The 22,582-nt window shown below is 38.8% G+C and overlaps 2 protein-coding genes across 3 annotated transcripts; both read left to right on the top strand.

Annotated features, from left to right (window-relative positions):
- The first annotated feature begins 273 nt into the window (after positions 1–273).
- LOC149244590 (TMV resistance protein N-like) lies at positions 274–3,495 on the top strand. 2 transcript variants are annotated; one of them, XM_089374902.1, is made up of 5 exons: positions 274–939; positions 1,050–2,043; positions 2,250–2,444; positions 2,532–2,822; positions 2,914–3,495. In XM_089374902.1, exons 1-5 carry the CDS (start codon positions 449–451, stop codon positions 3,493–3,495), a joined length of 2,553 nt encoding a protein of 850 aa, XP_089231028.1. In that variant the 5' UTR covers positions 274–448. The 2 variants fall into 2 exon arrangements, with proteins under 2 accessions (XP_089231028.1, XP_089231029.1); XM_089374903.1 differs by having other exon boundaries at positions 277–939; positions 2,954–3,130.
- A 38-nt stretch (positions 3,496–3,533) lies between these two features.
- On the top strand, positions 3,534–5,431 carry LOC149244589 (uncharacterized). Its single transcript, XM_089374904.1, has 4 exons — positions 3,534–4,274; positions 4,425–4,526; positions 4,660–4,722; positions 4,830–5,431. The coding sequence occupies exons 1-4, from the start codon at positions 3,534–3,536 to the stop codon at positions 5,292–5,294; spliced, it is 1,371 nt and encodes a 456-aa protein (XP_089231030.1). The 3' UTR covers positions 5,295–5,431.
- Positions 5,432–22,582: the final 17,151 nt, after the last annotated feature.

Here is a 22,582-nt window from a genome sequence, read left to right as displayed (position 1 = left end):
ATTTTAAAATTAACAATCCAACCGACACACTTACACATCTATTGTGCTGAACCGTAAAATTAGGCTTAGTCTCAACCGCCAATCATCAAATTTTGTATAGCGCTTAATATTTGCTTCTACTAAGCTCGGCATTCGGCAATGGGCATTATTGGTAGGTGAGTTGTAATCGGCCCGCATAATGTGGGGATGTGAGGTCTTTGAGGATAAATTGATAAAGTGAATGACAGGGCAGTGGTGACTGTCGGTGAGAAGGTGCGCACTGGGGAGAGCGGTTCTGTAAAGCTGTTTTAGGAGTACCACCAAGTTAATTTGGGAAAAGCTTCTCCTTATTTATACCTTGATTAGATCCTGGACATCAATATGAATTTATCTCCTCTCCTTGCCACGTCTTTCGTTTATATCATCTTCCTTTCAATCTGATAGCCTACTATACCATCTGCAAAATCCAATGGAGTCGGTTGCCACAGAGCCAGCGCCAGTATCATCAGCAACATACCACGTTTTTATAAGTCACAGGGGTCCTGATGTTAAGAAGACTTTGGCTAGCCTCATCTACTGTCGCCTCAAATCTTATGGGTTCCGCGTCTTTCTCGATCAAAAGGAACTCCAAACCGGAGATGCTCTCTCCCCTGCAATTCTCGGAGCCATTGAGAGTGCGTCAGTACATATTGCCATTTTCAGCAAGCGCTATGCTGAATCGCGTTGGTGTTTGGATGAATTGTGTTGGATCTTGAGATGCAACAGGAAGATCATTCCTGTGTTTTATGACGTTGAGCCCACAGACCTTCGTTACATTGACAGCGAGAGGGGATGTTATAGGAAAACCTTTGAAGAACACCAACTGAAAGGCAGAGTCGGCATAGAAGACATCAAGAAATGGAAGGCGGCCCTCAACAAAGCCTCAGAGATTTCTGGCCTTCTCTTCAAAACTAATGAAAGGTGAATACATTCAGCTTTATTACAAATCTTTGATTTCTCGAAGTCGTTTCTTCCTTCCTTCCAGTAATTCTGATCATTATGACTGCATGTACGTGTTTGTTGCTTTGCAGTGACTATGGAGAGGTTTTGGAGGAGATTGTCAAAGCTGTGTTAAAAGGGGTAAATTGGGAACCATTGGAAGTGGGTAAATACCTAGTTGGACTCGATCCAGCTGTGAGGGAAATAGATGATGAAATTAAGAAACAGAGGGAGTTAAATGGCACAGTTATTGTGGGGATTGCAGGAATGGCCGGAGTAGGCAAGTCAACTCTGGTCACACATCTCTACAACCTGAAACGTTCGGCTTTTACTAGGTTTTGTTTTTTGTCCGACGTCAGGAAAAAGGATTTATCATCTTTGCAGCGGAAGCTCCTTCGGGATCTGCTGGGTTGTGATTTCCATGTTGAAGATACCAGACATGGGAAAGGTATTTTTCGCGATCGTCTCCGAGGTCTCCAAGTTCTGATTGTTTTGGATGACGTGGATCATATCACGCAAATAAGTAATCTACTAGTCACTGATGTTGTGGGATCGGGTAGTTTGATTTTGATCACTTCTCGTGATCAAGATTTACTCAGACGCTCCTCTCCAAAAACTGTAGTGTATAATCTGAAGCCATTGCAGACAGAGCATGCTCAGGAGCTTTTCTGCCGGCATGCGTTCGATCAATCCGAACCATATGAAGGATTCGAATGTTTGGTTGCGGAGGTTTTGAAAATTTGTGGTGGGTTGCCATTATCCTTACAAGTTTTGGGCGGGCTGTTCCTTGGCCGCTATGAGGAAAAGTATTGGAGACGGCACTTGGACAGGTTATCAAGAAGACTGCCAGAGGATATAGTGGACACTTTAAAAGTGAGTTACGAGGCTCTGAATAGTGAAGAGAAGGAGATATTTTTGGACATCGGTTGTTTCTTAGTGGGAGAGGAAAAAGAAGTTGCAGTTCGAGTATTTGAGGGCCTAGGTTACACAGACGTCTGTGATTGCCTTGAAAATCTCCGTCAAAAATGCCTAGTCGAGTTTTATGATGAGGTCCAAGATGATGAAATGGTATCCAGACCGAAATTGGTAAGAATTATCTCGGTATTTTTTATTTTTATTTTTCTTTTCGCCAAAAACATTATTCCAGTGGGATCTTATACACCATAACTTCTTTTTTTCTTCCTTGGATTGATTTTTTATCTTTTATTTTTCTTTTTTATTTTTTCCTTCTTTTCTTTTTTTTCTTTCTATTTTTTTCCTTCAATTGAGAGTGATGGATTCAATCTTCCCAGGGCTATACAGTCCACGATCCAGATAGTATCTACGATTATGTCCACCTACCAAAGACGGAGAAAATTACAATGCATGAGCATATCAGGCAGTTGGCCAGACATATCGCCAGGGAAGAATTTGGTGTGCTTCCAACGCGTAACCCACTACGGCTCGGCTGCTCGAAAGATGTAGAGGAATTGATGTTGAAGTTACAAGTAAGCAAAGCATATTTTCTCTTATTTTTATGAAACGATTCATTACAAACGGGCGTTTAATTGAACTCCCTGAAATGCGTTTGTTAGGGCGGAGCCGATTCCTGTTTGATACGAGGGATTCGGACGCCGAAAGGTGAGCATCTGCCAGATTGCACGAATTACATTAAAGGTGTAGGTGTACGCCTCTTTGTAGTTGAGGTTCCCATAGATTTGTCGACACTTTTCGGTATGTGGGATATGTCGGGAGATTTGGTGTGGCTTCGATTGCGCAGTTTCAGCTCCATCTATTTTCCTGATACCGTTTCACTGAGAAACTTGAGAGTTTTGGAACTTGAGGGACATGGGGACCTCGAGCAGTTCTTCCAAAGATTTAATATGGTAAGTACATCCATAGTTTGCTGAGTATTTTGAGTATAGTGAAATTCGTCCCACATTGTATTAAACACATTATGTGCATTAACATTTGCAGCCTCCTCGGAACTTGAGTGTGTTGAATATTGATGTGACAGACACACATCGAAGGCCCATCTTTAACCCTTCTGCGCATCTGACGGGCACGCATCGTAATCAACGGTTAAGTCGGGGGCGTGCCCGTCAGATGCCTCGAAGGAACAATCGGGTTAAGTCAGGGGCGAGTACCTCTAGCAGCAGCGGCCTTGATCTTAACGATTCTGCGATGGTCTCAAATAGCAGCAGGGAAGGCTTGACGACATCTTATTTTTTCCGCTTTCTGGAATGGATGGGAACCAGCATAAAAAATCCGAGCAAGATTGTGTTGAAGAATATCAAATTTCTACAATCGCTCCCCATTGGGTTTGGGGAACTCAAAAGCCTCAAACATTTAGATCTATCCGGCTGCAATAATCTAACACAACTGCCCTATTCCTTCTCTGAATTAATGCATCTCCAATATCTAGTTTTGCGAGACTGCTTCGATCTCTCAATCCCCATGGATTTTTTGGGAAATATGTCATCACTTGAGTATGTCGATTTCAAAGGTTGTAGCAAGTTGAAATATTTGCCGGCGGAATCGAAAATCAAAAGTCTTTAAGATACTTGAATATACTATCTACTGATTTAAAATTGCCCATGAATTTGAAACTACCGGAAAAGTTACAAATACTTAGAATAGGGGAAGTGCGAGAGACTATATTTAAAGCTACAGGTTCTTCTGCCCGAATAGATGATTTAAAGGGGACAAAGCTATGTCATTCTCTGGACGATTTGAGGACAGAGTTACGACAGTCTCTGGGTGATTTGAGACGATTAAAAGAGTTGAAAGAGTTAGTTTTGATAGGTTTCAGAGATCAAGAGCTTGAGCTTATTTTATGGAAGGAAATTGCAGGGCCGAATATGGAAGTTTTGGTTATAAGGAATTGTCCAATCAAAATATTTAGTTTTAAAAAGGGGACAATGCAGGTTGGCACAGTTTTAAGAGATTTCACTTTGAGTGGCACGGAGATAACCAAGATACATATTCCTGGACATGTTTTACCCAGCCTTGAAACTCTTGATCTTTCAGGAAATCGGGAGCTAAAGAAGGTTCAAAACTTGCCATCGACATTAGTAAGATTAAACCTGCAAGGATGCTCGCTATTGAAGACAATAACAAACCTTTCAAATCTGGTAGACCTCAAAGTCCTCAAGGCAAATCGATGCTCTGTGTTGGAAACCTTGAATGTTGAAGGTCTGACATCGTTAGAAGAGATTCAAGCGGAGGCGTGTTGGGAGCTGAAGAGCATACAGGGACTGAGTCAACGGGATCAGTTGAAATGTCTCCGCCTTTCAACAGACACTCGTGCTATCTGGAATGATATTTGCAATTTTTTGGTTAGTATTACACAACGTTTAATTCATGGTTAGGCGTTTTCTGCTTATCAGTGGATGTGTAATCTTATTTTTCTTCTCTATTTACTGTCGTGGCCAGTTTAACGAGACTACATTATAGCTGTGCTAAACGGATTTGGGAAATGTGTGCAGGCATCGACTTCTCATGAAAATCTATCAACGGCCTTCTTGAGTGGAACAGTACGGAAGTTATCGGCTTTCACTTGTCTGTATTACACAGCGTATTCATTCGTGGTTAGTATTACACAGCGTATTCATTCATGGTTAGTCGTGGTCTGTTATCGGTGGATGTGTAACCTTATTGTAGTGGCCAGTTTAACGAGACTACGTTATAGTTGTGCTAAACGGATTTGGGAAATGTGTGCAGGCATCGATTTATGAAAATCTATCAACTTTTCCTCCTCTGTACCTAAAAGCAAAAGTTTATGAGGTATTTAATTTTCCTGAGAGCAGAGTTAATCTTTCAAGCAATAAATCGATACATTGAATTGTATAATTTAATTTATCAATTGAAATGAACTTCTGAAATTTGTGCAGGCCAGGCGAGGAATATATTCCATTGCGAGGAAATTTAACCTCAGAGTGGTGGATGTTGACTTTGCTGGATATTCATCTGAGTTTCATACGAAGATGGAAGAATTCCGGTCGTACGGTGCTCTGTTGATGTGCTTTCTCACCGCTCCTTCCCGCTGGTACGAGAATACTTACTTTGATGTAAGATTTGAAGCGAGTGATGATGGTGTGTCAGTTGATGAATTCAAAATGGTAGTTGAATACCCCCCATCCGGCGGCGGTAGTGAATTATACTTTCACATATTAATGTGGACGGAAGAGTGTAATCTGTTCAGTGCTGACAAAGGGTATAACAACATCTGTGTATCTCGTCGCTTAGTGTGGGGCGGGCTGGCAGCGGACGATGTGCCAGGGGGATGGATTATGATGGTCGATAAAGACACAAAGGTTTCACAAGTTTGCAAAGAAATCATAATGGCATTGTCATAAAAGAAAAACCTTCCGTTTTGGTACTGATAGGGATCACAGGTGATAAGTATGGTTGAATGGAATGTTTTCAAAAGATTGACGGGCTCTGAATGGAAACTCAATGAGAAGGATCTCTAATATATTTTAATGGTTTTATTTTGTGCTTTTTTTTTAAATTAATTTTTTATGTGAAGTAGGTTTGTTTTTTGTTTTCACCTCAATTAATTGTATTTGTATTGTATTGTCTCTGTCGCGTGTTTTTGTTTTTGTTTTTTAAGGATCGCTATTATATTATATTATATTATATTATTTATATTATATGATATGAGGTTATAAAACTGTATTTTAGGGGTGTTTTTGTTTTTTTAAAGATGGTTATTATATTGAATTTGGTTAAGTGTTGGTTTTTTTTTTGGATTTATGGCTTAAGATTGAGAGGATTTTTTTTATAGATCATTAAAAAGTAATTTTATGTGGAAATTATTAACCTGTAATTTTAGATGGTTTGTTTTCTTTGAATAACAATAATGAGTTAGTTTACATTTGCAAATAATATCAAGCCATAGATATCCATTACTGATCTGACAATTAAAATATGCCAATTTAAAAAAAATAACTCTATTTATTTTTTTTTCAAACAAATTATATTATTTTTTATTCAAATATTACATTTTTTAAACCTAAAAGAATTGTAAACTAATTTAATTACTTATAAATTATTATTATTTTTTAAACCTAAGACAATTATATTGATTTCTTTATATATTTTTATTTATTTATTTATAAATATGAAAGAATTACATTACGTATGGTTCATAAAAATGTTTTATTTTAATTATAATTATAAATAAATTTATTGAGCTGAAATTGTGAGCTGGAATGTTTTCAAAAAATTTAATTTTGACTTTTAAATAAAATAATATTTCAAATTTTATAAATTAAAAGTTTAATAAAATAATATTTCAAATTTTATAAATTAAAAGTTTAATATTGTTTTTTTCATTTTTGTAATATTTTTATTAATAATTTTGTAAGTGCGAGGTTCTCTAATCATAGATAAAATATTCATAAATTAACTTAGATAACAATCACCACAAAACCTTAAATGTTATCGAGCCATCCAACTAGGAAGTGTTAAAAATGCAATGTTTTGTATTAAATAGAATGAAAACCATTGGTCAGCTCTACGAGAGAGAGCATGAACCAAGAGACTCTAGCTCTGCAGAATGCTCTACATTGTTCATGTACATCACACATTATATAGTAATCATAGATTTAGGGAAGTTAGAATCATAACCTAACAAATAAAAACTAATTCTTATCCTGAGGTCTCGTGAACCAAGTCACTATTCTAAGATATTCTCCATTATCTCTAACGCTCCCCTTTAATGAAGAAGGGGTTCACAAATATGCCTAACATCTCCCTACACATTTCAAACTTGATTTTTCCAAGAGGCTTAGTGAAAATGTCTGCAACATTATCACATGTATTACAATATACTAAATGGATTTCTTTTGATTGCGCTTTCTCCATGACAAAGTGGAACTGTGTATCAATGTGTTTAGTGTTTTTGTGAAACACCGGATTATTAGCAAGTTTGGTTGAACTCTGATTGTCACATCTGATTGTTGTTGCATCTTTCTGTTCTTCCCCAACATCCTGGAGAAGTCTCACAACCAAACTACCTCACATGTTGCTGCACACATAGCTTGATACTTTGCTTCCGCTGAAGACAAGGAAACTATGTTCTATTTCTCACTGTTCCATGTAATCACTCCGGATCCAATGTTGAATGCATAGCCTGTTATGGATCTGTGATCATCTACATTTACAGTCCAGTTTGAATTTGTAAATCCTGTCAATCTAACATCAGAGGAATCAATGTAAATAATACCATAATCTACAATACCTTGTAGATACCTCAAAACACTTTTCACTGCATTCCAATGACTTTCAAGTGGCTTGGAGATGTATTGACTTAGCACACTGATTGCATAAGCCAAATTTGGTCTCGTAGTGGTGAGGTAGATTAGGCTCCTAATCAGCTGTCTGTAAAGTGTCACATTTGCCTCTTTAGAGCCATTCTCACTCTGCAGTTTGATGTTTTGCTGTAGTGGTACTGCTGCAGACTTACACTGATCCATCCTAAATCTTTCTAGTAGTCCTTTGACATACTTTCCCTGGGACAAAAATGTTTTTCCTGAATCTCTCCAGATCTCAAGACCCAAACATTATCTTAATTCACCAAGGTGTTTCATTTTGAACACCTGCGACATCTGTTGCTTGATTTCTTTGATTAGATAAGTAGCATCACCTATAATAATCAAATCATCTACATACAAAGAAATCAACACTATGCACCCTTGTTCATCTTTCATGGTATAAAAATTAGGGTCGTTTTTACTTCTGTTGTAGCCAAATTGCAGAAAAAATGAATCAATCTTTTCATATCAAGACCTGGGTGGTTGCTTTAGTCTATAAAGAGCTTTCTTTAATCTACAGACTAAATGTTCTTTCCCTTTCTGGACAAACCCTTCAGGTTGTTTTAAATAAACCTCTTCTTTCAATTCTCCATTTAAAAATGCAGACTTTACATCTAGATGGTGAATCATCCAATGTTTCTTAGTAGCTAAAGCAATCAACATTATGATGGTATTAAGTTTAGCTACAAGGGCAAAGGTTTCTTCATAGCCAATGCCTTCTTTTTGTGAATGCCCCTTTGCTACCAATCTAACTTTTAATTTATCTATGGTTCCATCTGCATTAATCTTGGGTTTATACAACCATTTACAAACTATGGTTTGTTTCCCTCTAGGAAGTTCAACCAGTTCCCAAGTGTTGTTCCTGATTATAGATTCATATCCTTGTTCCATAGCCGTTTTCCATTCACTACATTCATTTGCTTCTTTTTTTTTTTTTGGCTGAAGTAAGATTCGTGCCTTATATTTTATTAAATCACACATAATTTACAATATATACACATTTCCTCCCCACATAGTGGGTGAAAGTCCCAAAAGAAACGAGTCCTAAAGAGCCTAGGCCCTCCGACCTCAAAACCTGCTTGCCTATCACATTTGAGTACTGAAAAAACTAAGCGACGGGGGTCACAGGGCACAAGAACCCTCCCCACAAATACCCACGCTAGCAAACCTTGAGCCTGCCACAAAAACACTACCGTCCAAGATCCTACTTAAACTCGACGGTGGAGATGCTTATCGCTCCAAAAAGAAGCCTGATGTTTAATCCTCTAGTCCCACCAAACCGCTCGCACCATCCAGACCACTGATCGGGCTTGCAAAGATCGAACGATAGCACTGATGATTGCTCGCCTGAAATAATCGAGGGTTATAGTGCGATGAGAGTGGTTTTCATACCCCGCCCTCCTCCACGTGTTAAAACAAGAATGTTGTCGCTGCCCCAAATTCGAAACCGCCTTTGGCTTGAACGCGGTGCGATCGCACCAAAACCACCCGAAAAGTGGTTTTAACCCCCAACTCTGGAAAAAAAGTGAAATGAAGTCACTCGAACAGGGCCATTGGATATTCTTCTCGTCCTTTCCCATAACTGTGAGAACCAAACTCCCGCCTCCGGGTATTTTCGTTGTTGTGATAACAATAGTTACTGAGGCCGCCCCTGGCAAGCTAACTGCCATAGATATATCTGACCAAAATTGTGAGTCCTGCATCAGTTTTCTCATTGCATGTTGGTTTCCTTAGTTTTGTTCTGATACACTCTCTTATCCTCTTCCGCCTGGTTATGGCAAAGTTCTTTTAGTCCGCTCTGTGGCATTGCAAGCCAACCCCACAAAATTTTGCTATCCTTGCAGGTGACACCTTGATTGGCAAGAATGTCCGCCAATTTGTTGGCCTTTCTACGCACATGGATGAATCTGAGTGTGCGTAGTCCCTGAAGATGATCCTGAATTCTATGGAGCACCTTAATTAAACTCCAGCATTTTGTAACTTTTTCTGGCCCTGTTCCATGGCTAATTTTCTTGGCTGCGTTGATGACTAACTCTGAGTCAGCTTCTATTATCACATTTTGATAGTTTTCCTTTTTCAGAAGTTCTAAGTATTGCTCCAATGCCATAAGTTCCGCCATGTTGTTGGTGGCTTTTCCTAAATGACAATGGAAAAGGGAGATTATGCTTCCATTTTCATCCCGAAGAACTCCTCCAAAGCTCGCTATTCCCGGTTATTTTTTGATGCCCCATTGATGTTATATTTCAAAAAGCCTTTTGGGGGGGGTGTTCCAGAATTCTTTAACCTCTTCCTTCATGCTTATTGTCCTGTCCAGGCCTTGTGGGATGAGCCCCGGCATATCTAACTGCTTGAACATTTCCAACTCTGTTTTTGAGGGAGGATTTTTGGGGAGATCCCTAACTGTTGTGCTTACTATCTCTTTTAACTGTTTCAATATCTGCTCCAACAGGCTAAGAGAGGAGTTCTTCTTTTCTTTGAAAATTCTTTTGTTTCTTTCTTTCCACACGTTCCATATTATGAAACTTGGCAAGAGATCCCAGGCAGAGTTAAGAACTTCATTATCCGAAACACTATTCCTCCAATTGTTTAGGGTGTTAATTATACTACCTTTGTCTCTATCAGACTGCTTGAAGAGGGTGGCAAAAAAATCCCATAACCCTGAGGTGAGAATGCAACTGTTGAGAAGATGTTCCATTGTCTCCTCTTGTGCTTCACAGCGCTGGCATATGGAGGGTCCCAGCATACCCCTCTTTCTAATGTTGTCCCAGGTTAGGATTTTCCTGTGTTGAACCAACCACATAAATAGTTTGATCTTCATCCACCTTTTGCTCCTCCATAGCTTCTGCCAAATTCTCACTGGAGCTTGGGATTCTAGCCCCAGAAGAATACCTTTTGCTTCCTTAATGTTGAAGTTTCCCTCTTTGTTGTTACCTCATCTTAGTTGATCCTGCCCTTCAGTGACAAGAATCATCCTCTTATCCAACATCCACTTTAGGTTCTCTGCTCTCCTGTTAAGGGTATTGTCCTCTTTGCCATCTATTTTCTTCCATGTTCTCCATTTTCCTGTATTGCTAGCATGATCCCAAATGTACTTAACTTTTACTAACCCTTGGTTATCTGTCTCTTGCTTGAGGCCCATAAATTCCTCTTTCGAGAGTGTCGGTTCTTGTTGCCATTTATCCTCCCATAATAGTGCAAGATCTCCTTCTCTAATTTCCCAGAAACTGTTTTTTTGAACCATCCCTCTGTTCTCCCAGGCCTTGTTCCCTATGGGAGAGCCCTTTATATTTCCAATCATTCTTATTAGCTCAGAAAAATGCCGAGAGCTGGCATATTTTTCCTTCCAGGTGCTTGCCCATTGAGCCTTTGGATCCCTAACCCACCGCCACCAAAGCTTGGCCCCAAGAACCTTATTGAGAATCTCTGGATCATCCAATCCTAGGCCTCCTTGGTTCTTGGGTTTGCAGATCTTTTCCCATGACACTAAAGCCCATTTTTTCCTGGTTTCCTCCTTGCTCCAAAGAAAATCTCTTTGAATATTTCTAAATTGCTGTAAGACTCCTTTTGGAACTGGGAGAGCTGATAGCATAAAGACTGGGATAGCTTGGAGCACTGCCTTTGTTAGGACTAGTCTACTAGCCAGATTTAAAGACCTAATTGTCCATACTGGTTCCCAAATTCTCTTATGCAAAGGTTTGGCTATTAGAGGAACTCCCAAATACTTAGAGGGTAGGGATTCTCTTTGAAAGCCAAGAATTCTAGAGACATTCCTCTGAATGGAAATGTGGGTGTTAAAGAAAAAAAAATTGATTTGGAAAGATTGACCTCCATACCTGTTTCCATGGAAAAGTCATTCAAAATTTGTTTGTAAGCAAGCGCTTCCTTGACTGTGGGGATTCCCTGTAACATGGTATCATCTACAAATTGTTGATGGGTCAGAACTTGACCATTCTCCAATAGTTGGAGTCCTTGGATTTTTCCCGTTACCTTGGCATGCTTAATAGACCGCCTCAGTCCTTCCATCATGAGGATGAAAAGAAAAGGAGAGAGCGGATCACCCTGTCTGAGTCCTCTATAGGGAAGAAAAATTTCAGGGGGTGAGCCATTAACTAAAATTGAGAAGCTGGAGGAAGTCACCAAGGCCATGACCCATTTGATCCAATTATGATCAAAACCAAACGCACTGAGCACTTTCTTGATGTATGTCCAGTTTATTTTATCATAAGCTTTGGCTATGTCTAATTGCATTATCATACCCGCTTTCCTTTTACTAGTTAGCGAGTGAACCACTTCGTGAGCTTGAATGATGTTGTCTAGAATTTGTCTGCGTTCCACATACCCAAATTGTTCCCCCGAGATAAGTGAAGGCAACAAAGGTTTGAGTCTGTTGGCCACTACCTTGGAAATTATCTTGTAGACTACATTGCATAAGGCTATGGGTCTATACCTCTCTGGCGTTTGTGCATTATCCTGTTTTGGAATTAGGGCGATGAAGGAGGTGTTGAGAGCTTTCAAAATAGTTCTGCTCAGTGTGGAATCTTCCGCAACCCTTACAATATCCTCTTTGACAATATTCCAACAAACTTTGAAGAAATCCACATTGAATCCATCTGAACCTGGAGCTTTGCCATTTTGCATTTCCTTGAATACCTCACTGACCTCCTTTTCAGATACTGGTCTATATAAATTATAGTTATCCTCTATTCAAATTACAATTATCCTTCTTTTAACCATCGAACTCTTGATTTTTGTTTCCAAAAAAATTCTTCTTGTTTGCACAACTTTTCCCATTCTATATTATGTTTCTCTACCTGATCATTTTTTATTTTATCAAATCGATCCTTGATCAAAGCTTGGTTGAGCTCCAGAATTTTGTTTTCAACCGCTTTCTTTCCTGCAAAAATATTTCCAAATTCATTCTTGTTCCAATCTTTTAGTTTCATTTTAATATGCTTTAATCTTTTGTGAAGTAGGAACATTGTTGATCCCTGAATCTGTAAATCTTCCACCCACCATTTTTCAATGTTGTTGTTAAAATTTAGGTGTGAAAGCCAGATATTTTCAAATCTAAAAGGTCGGTTTCTTAGTGTGCCTATGCCTTTGATCTCCATTTGAACTAGCCAGTGATCTGAGCCTCCAAAAGGTAGAATTTCTGCCATTATTTCCTTGTCTAAAAGCATGAGATCTTCAGAGATCATGAATCTATCTAACTTTGTTGGAAATAATACTGAGAGGGTGGGTGAATCAATATTATCAAGTCAAATATTTTCTTTTTCAAACCCAGATCATATGCGCTATTTCAGTTAGTAAAAACCACGTATATACGCAACTATGTAGAAGGAAACCCGCGTATATAATGCAAACTTATAATTTACTTTATCTTTCAGATGTTGATTATTAATTTGTGTATCTAAGTCAAATAAACAGTAACCAGAACAGTAAAACAGAGCAGTAGACAGTCACACACAAGAACACAAGATATAAGGTGGAAACCCAATGTGGGTGAAAACCACCTGCTGCAATTCGTCTCTATCTTCCTTTAATTAGAAACTTCTTTTTACAATGTACTGGTGCAGTCCTTTACCAGTGCGCAAGCTGCAACCTGCAGAGAGCTACAACCCTCTCTTGTTTTCCAGCTTCTCCTGGAAGGGAGCTACAACCCCATTAGCTCTTGTACTAGCCAAGATGCTACTATGTAGGTGCTGGCCTACTGAAGGCTACAACCTTCTCTTTCTTCCAGGGACCTCGTTTCATAAATTTTCAGACTGGATCCATGAACATCAATCAATCATCAAGTATATCTGCATCAAACAATCTCCTTTTCCCCAATTAGCACTGAATCAAGTAAACACTTCTCTGACAGCTGTATCCAGAACACAGTAACAGTACCACACACCAAATTTTGAACCCAGAATACTGCAGCAATAAACAGAGGCAGCTAGATCATAATTTAAAGGATATACGCTACTTCAACAACCTGAAACCTGCGTGCATACGCTCCTGTGTTTGGACCAACCTGCGTATACGTTGTTTTCATTCACTGAACCAACGTGTATACGCGCTTTCACTTCACTGAACCTACGTATAGATCTATAAAGGATAATTCATTCTTTCAAATATTCAGACACTAATTAACCCAGATTGTCAGATTTATAGATCAAGCATGCGCCTTATATAACAGATCAAAATCATACAAAGATACTATGACCCATCAATAGAACTTATCCTTCTTTATGCGCTAAGGTTCCTCCTTCATTCAGATCCAGATCTGCACCATAACCCCAATCACAAATATTTCAGATCTAGCACTTATTAGATATTCAATTCATTCAGATGATACTTTGTCAAATGATCTCCTTCCTCTTTTATAGTCTTAGGCCTTCCACAATACCACGGTCCAAAACCATAGGATCAAACACTGTCGGACTAATACCATGAACCAACCATGAAAGTGCGTGAGATCAACACTTTTGGATGCAATACCACGGACCAAAACCATAGGATCAAAAACTGTCGGACTAATACCATGAACCAACCATGAAAATGCGTGAGATCAACACTTTTGGATGCAATACCACGGACCAAAACCATAGGATCAAAAACTTTTGGACTAATACCATGAACCAACCATGAAATTGCGTGAACTTTTCTCTTCATGAAGGGAACTTTTCTCTGCATGAAAGTGCGTGAACTTTTCTCTATATGAAAGAAAATTTTCTCTGCATGAAAGTGCGTGAACTTTTCTCTACATGAAAGAAACTTTTATCTTCATGAAAGTGCGTGAACTTTTCTCTACATGAAAGAAACTTTTATCTTCATGAAAGTGCGTGAACTTTGCTGCACTATAATTTATCATCTAAGATGAGTGGGTTGCCATCAAGTACAACATATGTATCATAATGCCAACAATCTCCCCCTTTGGACTTGATGGCAACAACAACCAATCACTCTCCCCCTTTGACATCAAGGACAAAGGGCAGACCAAGATAATCTCTTTCCTAGATAAACATTCCGCTGCCCATACTCCCCCTGAGTACCTGCTGAAATATTTGAATGAGCTCCCCCTTTGTATACGCCAAGGTGTACCACTCTGTCCATGCTTCCTCTGAGTACATGTTGAAGTCTCTGCTCTGCTGAAGTGTGCTGTTCATGCTCCCCCTGACTATAAGCAAGGTCTGCAAAAGGATGTTTTACAAGAAGAACATGACTCTATCATAAATGACCTTCCTATCACCAAGGACTCATACATACATCCATTTCCCAACCAAGTGGGGATATATTAGAATTGACTCATCCACCCAACCAATTGGGGATACATCAAAAGTTTACACATGACAACCAAATACATTACATCTTCATCCCAGGCATAGTGGGGAAACTAAGATAGGTCGTTACATGACCTTGACACCATAAAGAAGATACATGACATAGAGACGAAATATCTAAAGCAAGACTTCTGAAAGACACCAATAACTGATAGCAGCAGCATCTGTCAATCACCATTCAGATCAGCAACCCTGATTTCCTTATGTTCTTCCTCTGCCTTTGTTCCACCAACAGCTGTAAACTAGAACCAAAAGCTTCTAAGATAATGCCAACAATGCATCATTAGAAGTTTATCTGCTCCCCCTGAACCTGTGCCAGATGGTCTCTGTCAGACCCATATCAGACTATCTTTCAACCAGAGCCTGTTCCTACTGATATCCATCAAGCCTCCATATACGTGACTGTCTCTGCACAAACCGACGTATGTACGCAGATCCTCCTCAGGCAACACGCGTACACCCATTTTTCTCTGAAACAGACAAATTTTAACAGCAGGATGATGCATCAACTACTCCCAGCTTCTGTATGAGGTATTCAAATGTCTTCCTGGGCAGTGGTTTGGTGAGTATATCAGCAACTTGTTCCTTAGAGGGAACATATTCAAACCTGACCTTTTGTTCAAGCACTTGTTCCCGGAGGAAATGATATTTGATAGGTATGTGCTTGGTCTTTGAATGCATAACTGGGTTTTTTGAAATGCTGATTGCACTTGTATTATCACATAAGATGGAGATAGGTGGTGTACAAGTGATTTGAAAGTCCTGAAAGGTTTGCATCATCCAAAGGAGTTGAGTGCAACAAGATGCAATAGCCACATATTCTGCTTCAGCTGTAGATAAAGCAATCGAACTTTGTTTCTTGCTGAACCAAGATACTGATCTGGAACCCATAAAGAATGCACCACCACTTGTGCTTTTTCTGTCATCCACGCTTCCAGCCCAATCTGCATTTGTATAAGCATGAAGAGTGAGATCTGTATCTCTTGGATACCACAAGCCATAGTTTTGAGTTCCTTGAAGATACTTGAAAATTCTCTTTACTGCCTGAAGATGGGTTTCCTTAGGATTGGCCGAAAATCTTCCAACTATTCCCACTGCATGCATGATGTCTGGTCGGGTACCTGTCAAATAAAGAAGACTTCCAATCATGGATCTATAGGTTGGTTGATGCACTGTTGCTGATTCATCATTTGCACTGAGGCTGCATCTTGTAACCATAGGGGTACATACTGGTTTTGCATCTTCAATGCCATATTTCTTCAAGATTTGCTTGAGATACTTGGTTTGAGATAAAAAGATACCGCCTTCATTTTGTTGGATTTGAAATCCAAGAAAATATGTCAGTTCTTCAAGAAAAGACATTTCAAATTCTTTCTGCATCACCAAGGCAAAGCTTTGACTCATAGCTTCTTCATTGCTGCCAAAGATAATATCATCTACATACACAACAAGTATTAGCAATTTGTCATTTTCAATTTTTATATAAAGATTGCTATCTGTTGATCCTTTTGAAAAACCTTGTTGATGAATATATTTGTCCAAACGGTAGTACCAAGCCCTTGGAGCCTGTTTAAGACCATAGAGAGCCTTTTTTAGTCTGCATACAAGATTTGGATCATTTCCAAGAATGAAACCATCTGGTTGCTCAATGTACACTTCTTCTTCTAAGTCTCCATTCAGAAAGGATGATTTCACGTCCATTTGAAATACTTTGAACTTCTGAAAACTTGAGAGAGAAAGGAACATTCGGATGGCCTCAAGTCTAGCAACAGGAGCAAAAGTTTCTTCAAAGTCTATACCTTCTTGTTGAGCATACCCTTTACAAACAAGTCTGGCCTTGTTTCTAATCACTTCTCCATTTTCATTCAACTTGTTTTTAAAGATCCATTTTGTCCCTATGACATTCTTATCTTTTGGTCTAGGAACCAACTCCCAAGTGTTATTCTTTTCGATCTGCTCAAGTTCTTCATCCATTGCCTTGACCCAACATTCATCTTTGCATGCCTCTTTTACATTTTGTGGTTCAGTGGAGGAGAGCAATGCCAAATAGCTTGAGGCTTCTGCAATTGTTCTTCTTGTTTGTATACCTGCCTCTTTCTGCCCCAAAATTTGAGATTCTGGATGATTCTTCTAAACGTACCTGGATGGAGTCTTCTCTTCTATCCTTATCTGTTCCTCTGGTGCCTCTTGAGGTTCTTCTTCATCATCAGTTTGATTTGAAGGGTAGTCTTCATCTTCTTCGATATTTTCATAATTTACTTGCCTAGGAATGTTTCGTTCTTCATCAACCACTACATCAATGCTGTCAACAATTCTTCCAAGTATTTTATTGTAACACTTATATGCTTTGCTGTGGGGAGAATAACCAAGGAGAATGCATTCATCTGCTCTAGGTTCAAACTTGCCAAGATGTTCATCATTATTCTTAATGTAGCATTTGCTTCCAAAAATTTTGAAATGCTTTACCGAAGGAGTCTCACCATACCAGAGCTCATGAGGAGTTTGAGCGTTGTTTACTTGGACATTTGTTTTGTTGAGAATAACAACCGCAGAAAATGCAGCTTCACCCCAGAAGGTTGCGAGAGTTCCAGACTCATCAAGCATAGCACGAGCCATTTGTTGAACCATTCTGTTCATCCTTTCCACCACTCCATTTTGCTGAGGAGTCCTAGCTATAGAGAATTCCCTTCTTATTTCATGTTCTTCACAGAAATCGAAAAATTCATTTGAGGTAAACTCCCCACCTCTATCAGACCTGAGGCACTTAATTTTGTGATCTGATTCGTTTTCAGCCAAGGCTTTGAAAGATTTGAATTTTTCAAATGCTTCATCTTTGTGCTTCATAAGTCCTATCCAAACCATCCCGGAGAAGTCGTCAATGAATAATATAAAGTATTCTTCTCCTCGAGGTGACCTTGTCCTAGATGGACCACATACATCTGTATGGACTAGTTCAAGAGGCCTGCTAGCTGATCCTTCCTTCTCAGGGAAGTTAGTTCTGGTTTGCTTACCAAAATGACATGATTTGCATATTGTATTGTCTGGAATTCTGATGTCTGGAAGACCACGAACTGCCTGGTATTTTCATGCTTTCCTTATCTGTGAAAAGCTTAGATGCCCCAACCTCTGGTGCCATAACTAGTGTTCATCATTCTTGCTTAAATAGCATTGTTGTTGTCCTTCTTCAAATATGTATAAATTATTTGGAGTTCTTATGCCTCTGATCACTGTTTTTCCTGTATCAAGATCACAAACACTACATCCATTTGATCGAAATATTACCTCAGTTTTTTGATCGCACATTTGACTGACACTTAGTAGATTATGCTTCAAGCCATCAACATACAAAACATTTCCAGCTTTGACTTTTTCTTTCAACTGAACAGTGCCTTTTCCCTTTATGACTGTAGGGGTATCATTTCCAAAAGAAACTTTCTTTCCCTTTTCTAAAGCACTATATGATTCAAGTTTTTCTTTATCACCTGTCATATGCTTCGAACATCCATTGTCGATGTACCATTGATTTTCTTGTCCTTCTGCATAAAAAGCTATTCCACATCTTTCTGGTTGTGGTTCCTTCATTCTCCATGTTCTGGCACTTGAGGCTTGTTCCTTCTGAGTTGTCTGCCGAAACCTACTCCTGTATTCAGAATCTTCATGACCGAAGTTATTACAAATAGAACATTCAATTTCATTTTCAAGGGCAGAAAAGTTGTTATAGGTCCTTTTCGTGATCCCAGTGATACTTCTTTGTTTTTGAGCTTCTCTAGTCATGATTGTCTTATAGGCAACACATTGAGTTGCTTTGTGGCCAAAGTTATGACAAGAGAAACATTGGCCATTAAAGAAACTCCTGCGATTATCAACTCTACTAGCCAAGTGATTGTAGTTTCTATTAACATCCATTCTTGAGGCAAATTGAGAAGATTTTACCTGTGGCTGGTTGTAGCTTTTGTTCATCCTTAAGGTGGATTGCCCCCGATTTACCTGGTAGTCTTTGTTTATTCTTGATGTAAATCGTCCCTGATTTATCTGGTGATCTCCATTGGGCCTTTGCTCATTCCTCCTTGCTGCATCCAGATAACTTTTTGAGGTTGATGGTTTCTGCGCTTGAGAAGATTCTTCATTATATCCTAGACCTGTCTTGATTAGAGGGGAATGCTGCATATTGATAATCTCATCTAGAGTTTCAGATCCTTTAACAAATCTAAGATTAAGAGCTTTAGTTTTCTCAATCTCTTTTCTAAGACCCACAATTTCACATTCCAATTTTTCATGATGTTTTTCCCTTTCAGCCAGTTGACATTACAAAGAATCAATAATCACATTTTTCTCTTCTAAACAAACTTTGAGATTAGAAATCTCTTCATAAAGACCTTCTTCATCTATGGCATCCATGTAATCATCATCTTCAAAAGCCATTAAAAGTTTATAATTATTACCTCGTTCATCTTCGTCACTGTTTGATAGTCCATCACTGTCTTCATGAGTGTAGTAACTTTTCTTAGTTACATTATGTTTCTTGTTCCATCTAACAGGTTCCTTCCCTTTGTCAATCTTATCCTTATGAGGATACTTGGCAGCATAGTGACCGACTCTTCCACAAGCAAAACATTTGAAAGGTAACTTACCTCGGAATCTTCCAGCACCCCATTGAAGGTTCTTAACAAAATTTGATTCTTCTTCTTCTTCTGACACGTGTTCTGACTCATGGTAGTCTCCTTTGCCTAAAGCCTTGAAAGCAGCTTCTCTCCTGTCTGATGGTCCTCCTTTCCTCATTTCATAAGCAGTTAGAATCCCATGTAGCTGTGACATGGTAAGGTTTCATAGATTCTCTTTTTCTTCTATTGCAGAAACTTTAGATTCAAACCTAGGGGACAAAGATCTTAGAACTTTCTCAACCACAACAGCCTCTTTTATTTCTTCACCCAAGTTTTTCATACAATTAACAATCTCATCTACACAAAGGAAATAGTTAGCCACACTTTCATCATTTTGCATTCTTAGATTTTCATACTGAATTCTGAGGGTTTGAAGTTTTGCTCGTTTTACCTGTTCATCTCCTTCATAGCTCAGAACAATCTTGTCCCATATTTCTTTTGCGGACTTATACTGCATAACCTTGACAAATTCTGATTGAGATAGACATCCTAATAGAGTGTTGACAGCCTTTGCATTTGTTTCATATTTCTTCTTCTTAGCGGGATCTGTAGGAGTCGCTGATGGAAAAGTGTAACCTGTATCTATGATATCCCAGACTTCTTTACCAAGAGATTGAAGATAGACAATAACTCTTACCTTCCAATATACGAAGTTTGTCCCATAAAAAATCGGTGGCATGATAGATGCTTCTCTCTTGTAGTTGCTCATGATGATGGATCTTCCTCCAAGCGATCAAGCTTCTTCAGAAGGACCTGCTCTGATACCAATTGTTGGAAATAATACTGAGAGGGGGGTGAATCAGTATTATCAAGTCAAATATTTTATTTTTCAAACCCAGATCATATACGCTACTTTAGTTAGTAAAAACTGCGTATATACGCAACTATGTAGAAGGAAACCCGCGTATATAATGCAAACTTATAATTTACTTTATCTTTCAGATGTTGATTATTAATCTGTGTATCTAAGTCAAATAAACAGTAACCAGAACAGTAAAACAGAGCAGTAGACAGTCATACACAAGAACACAAGATATAAGGTGGAAACCCAATGTGGGTGAAAACCACCTGCTGCAATTCGTCTTTATCTTCCTTTAATTAGAAACTTCTTTTTACAATGTACTGGTGCAGTCCTTTACCAGTACGCAGGCTGCAACCTGTAGAGAGGTACAACCCTCTCTCATTTTCCAGCTTCTCCTGGAAGGGAGCTACAACCCCCTTAGCTCTTGTACTAGCCAAGATACTAGTACGTAGGTGTTGGCCTACTGAAGGCTACAACCTTCTCTTTCTTCCAGGGACCTCATTTCATAAATTTTCAGACTGGATCCATGAACATCAATCAATCATCAAGTATATCTGCATCAAATAATCTCCTTTTCCCCAATTGGCACTGAATCAAGTAAACACTTCTCTGACAGCTATACCCAAAACATAGTAACAGTAACCACACACCAAATTCTGAACCCAGAATACTGCAGCAATAAACAGAGGCAGCTAGATCATAATTTAAAAGATATACGCTACTTCAACAACCTGAAACCTGCGTGCATACGCTCCTGTGTTTGGACCAACCTACGTATACGCTGTTTTCATTCACTGAACCAGCATGTATACGCGCTTTCACTTCACTGAACTTGCATATAGATCTATAAAGGATAATTCATTCTTTCAAATATTCAGACACTAATTAACCCAGATTGTCAGATTTATAGATCAAGCATGCGCCTCATATAACAAATCAAAATCATACAAAGATACTATGACCCATCAATAGAACTTATCCTTCTTTATGCGCTAAGGTTCCTCCTTTATTCAGATCCAAATCTGCACCATAACCCCAATCACAAATATTTCAGATCTAGCACTTATTAGATATTCAATTCATTCAGATGATACTTTGCCAAATGATCTCCTTCCTCTTTTATAGTCTTAGACCTTCCACAATACCACGGTCCAAAACCATAGGATAAAAAACTGTCGGACTAATACCATGAACCAACCATGAAAGTGCGTGAGATCAACACTTTTGGATGCAATACCACGGACCAAAACCATAGGATCAAAAACTGTCGGACTAATACCATGAACCAACCATGAAAGTGCGTGAGATCAACACTTTTGGATGCAATACCACAAACCAAAACCATAGGATCAAAAACTGTCGGACTAATACCATGAACCAACCATGAAAGTGCGTGAACTTTTCTCTTCATGAAGGGAACTTTTCTCTGCATGAAAGTGCGTGAACTTTTCTCTATATGAAAGAAACTTTTCTCTGCATGAAAGTGCGTGAACTTTTCTCTACATGAAAGAAACTTTTATTTTCATGAAAGTGCGTGAAATTTTCTCTACATATAAGAGACTTTTATCTTCATGAAAGTGCGTGAACTTTTCTCTACATGAAAGAAACTTTTATTTTCATGAAAGTGCATGAACTTTGCTGCACTATAATTTATCATCTGAGATGAGTGGGTTGCCATCAAGTACAACATATGTATCATAATGCCAACAAACTTGGAGGCTACTTGGGAGTCCCTCCTCTTTTATTATTCCATGTGCAGAAGCCATTGTTTGTCTCAATGTCAACAAGATTCATGCTTTTTGAAAAGATTTGGAAGGTTGAGGAATATTTATTTAAAGCTCTTGTACCTCCTTTTTTCTCCGAGAGTGATCTAATCATATTGAAGTCTCCTCCTATGACCCAAGGTAACCCTACATTCCTGGCCCGAAGATCCACTAAGGAGTCTATAAACTGGATTTTGTCATCTAGCCTTTGGGGGCCATAAACATTCGTGACTAGATAAGTATCCTTGTCGCCTACAAGCTGTATGACCACTGATAAATAGTTCCTTGATGCCTCCACATCAATTATTCCAATCTTTTGGGGATTCCAGAGAGTGAGGATACCCCCTGCTGTGTTTTCAGCCTTAACTTCTAGAAACTCAAATCTACTAAGCCATTTACTATGGATTTGTCTTAACTTTTGAATAGAGCATTTCGTTTCTTGGACAAAAATTATATCTGGGGCTGCTTGCTGCATTATGTCATTTAGCATTCTCTGTTTTCTCTTGCTGCTGAGACCTTTGATATTCCAAGTTGTGAACTTCATAATTAACAATTGGTGAAGGAGTAATTGGTTAGATCTTTCATCTTACCTGAGTCTACCATGAGCTTGCCACATTCCATCAGGAGCTCATTCTGCTTTTTCCTGCCTCTTTTCTTTCTGGGATTTCTCGGTGCTAACCCTGGAGTCGTTTTTACTGCTTTCCCTCTTTCAATGCTCTGTCTTTCAGTGTTGTTTGCTTCCTCCAAACCCTTGGTCTGAGTTTTCCATAAGAAT

The sequence above is a fragment of the Pinus tabuliformis genome, chromosome 8, assembly GCF_031772625.1.
Source record: "Pinus tabuliformis cultivar Carrire ecotype Pingquan chromosome 8, CPIR1, whole genome shotgun sequence".
Taxonomy (NCBI): domain Eukaryota; kingdom Viridiplantae; phylum Streptophyta; class Pinopsida; order Pinales; family Pinaceae; genus Pinus; species Pinus tabuliformis.
The sequence above is the reverse complement of the archived record's forward strand: the minus strand, read 5'-3'. Positions and strand labels throughout refer to the sequence as shown.

Coding starts and splice junctions, on each gene's coding strand:
- LOC149244590 (XM_089374902.1), top strand. CDS start 449: ATGGAGTCGGTTGCCACAGAGCCAGCGCCAGTATCATCAGCAACATAC. Junction 2,044..2,249: donor TGGTATCCAGACCGAAATTG/GTAAGAATTATC, acceptor CAATCTTCCCAG/GGCTATACAGTCCACGATCC. Junction 2,445..2,531: donor AATTGATGTTGAAGTTACAA/GTAAGCAAAGCA, acceptor TGCGTTTGTTAG/GGCGGAGCCGATTCCTGTTT.
- LOC149244589 (XM_089374904.1), top strand. CDS start 3,534: ATGAATTTGAAACTACCGGAAAAGTTACAAATACTTAGAATAGGGGAA. Junction 4,275..4,424: donor ATGATATTTGCAATTTTTTG/GTTAGTATTACA, acceptor AAATGTGTGCAG/GCATCGACTTCTCATGAAAA. Junction 4,527..4,659: donor ACACAGCGTATTCATTCGTG/GTTAGTATTACA, acceptor AAATGTGTGCAG/GCATCGATTTATGAAAATCT.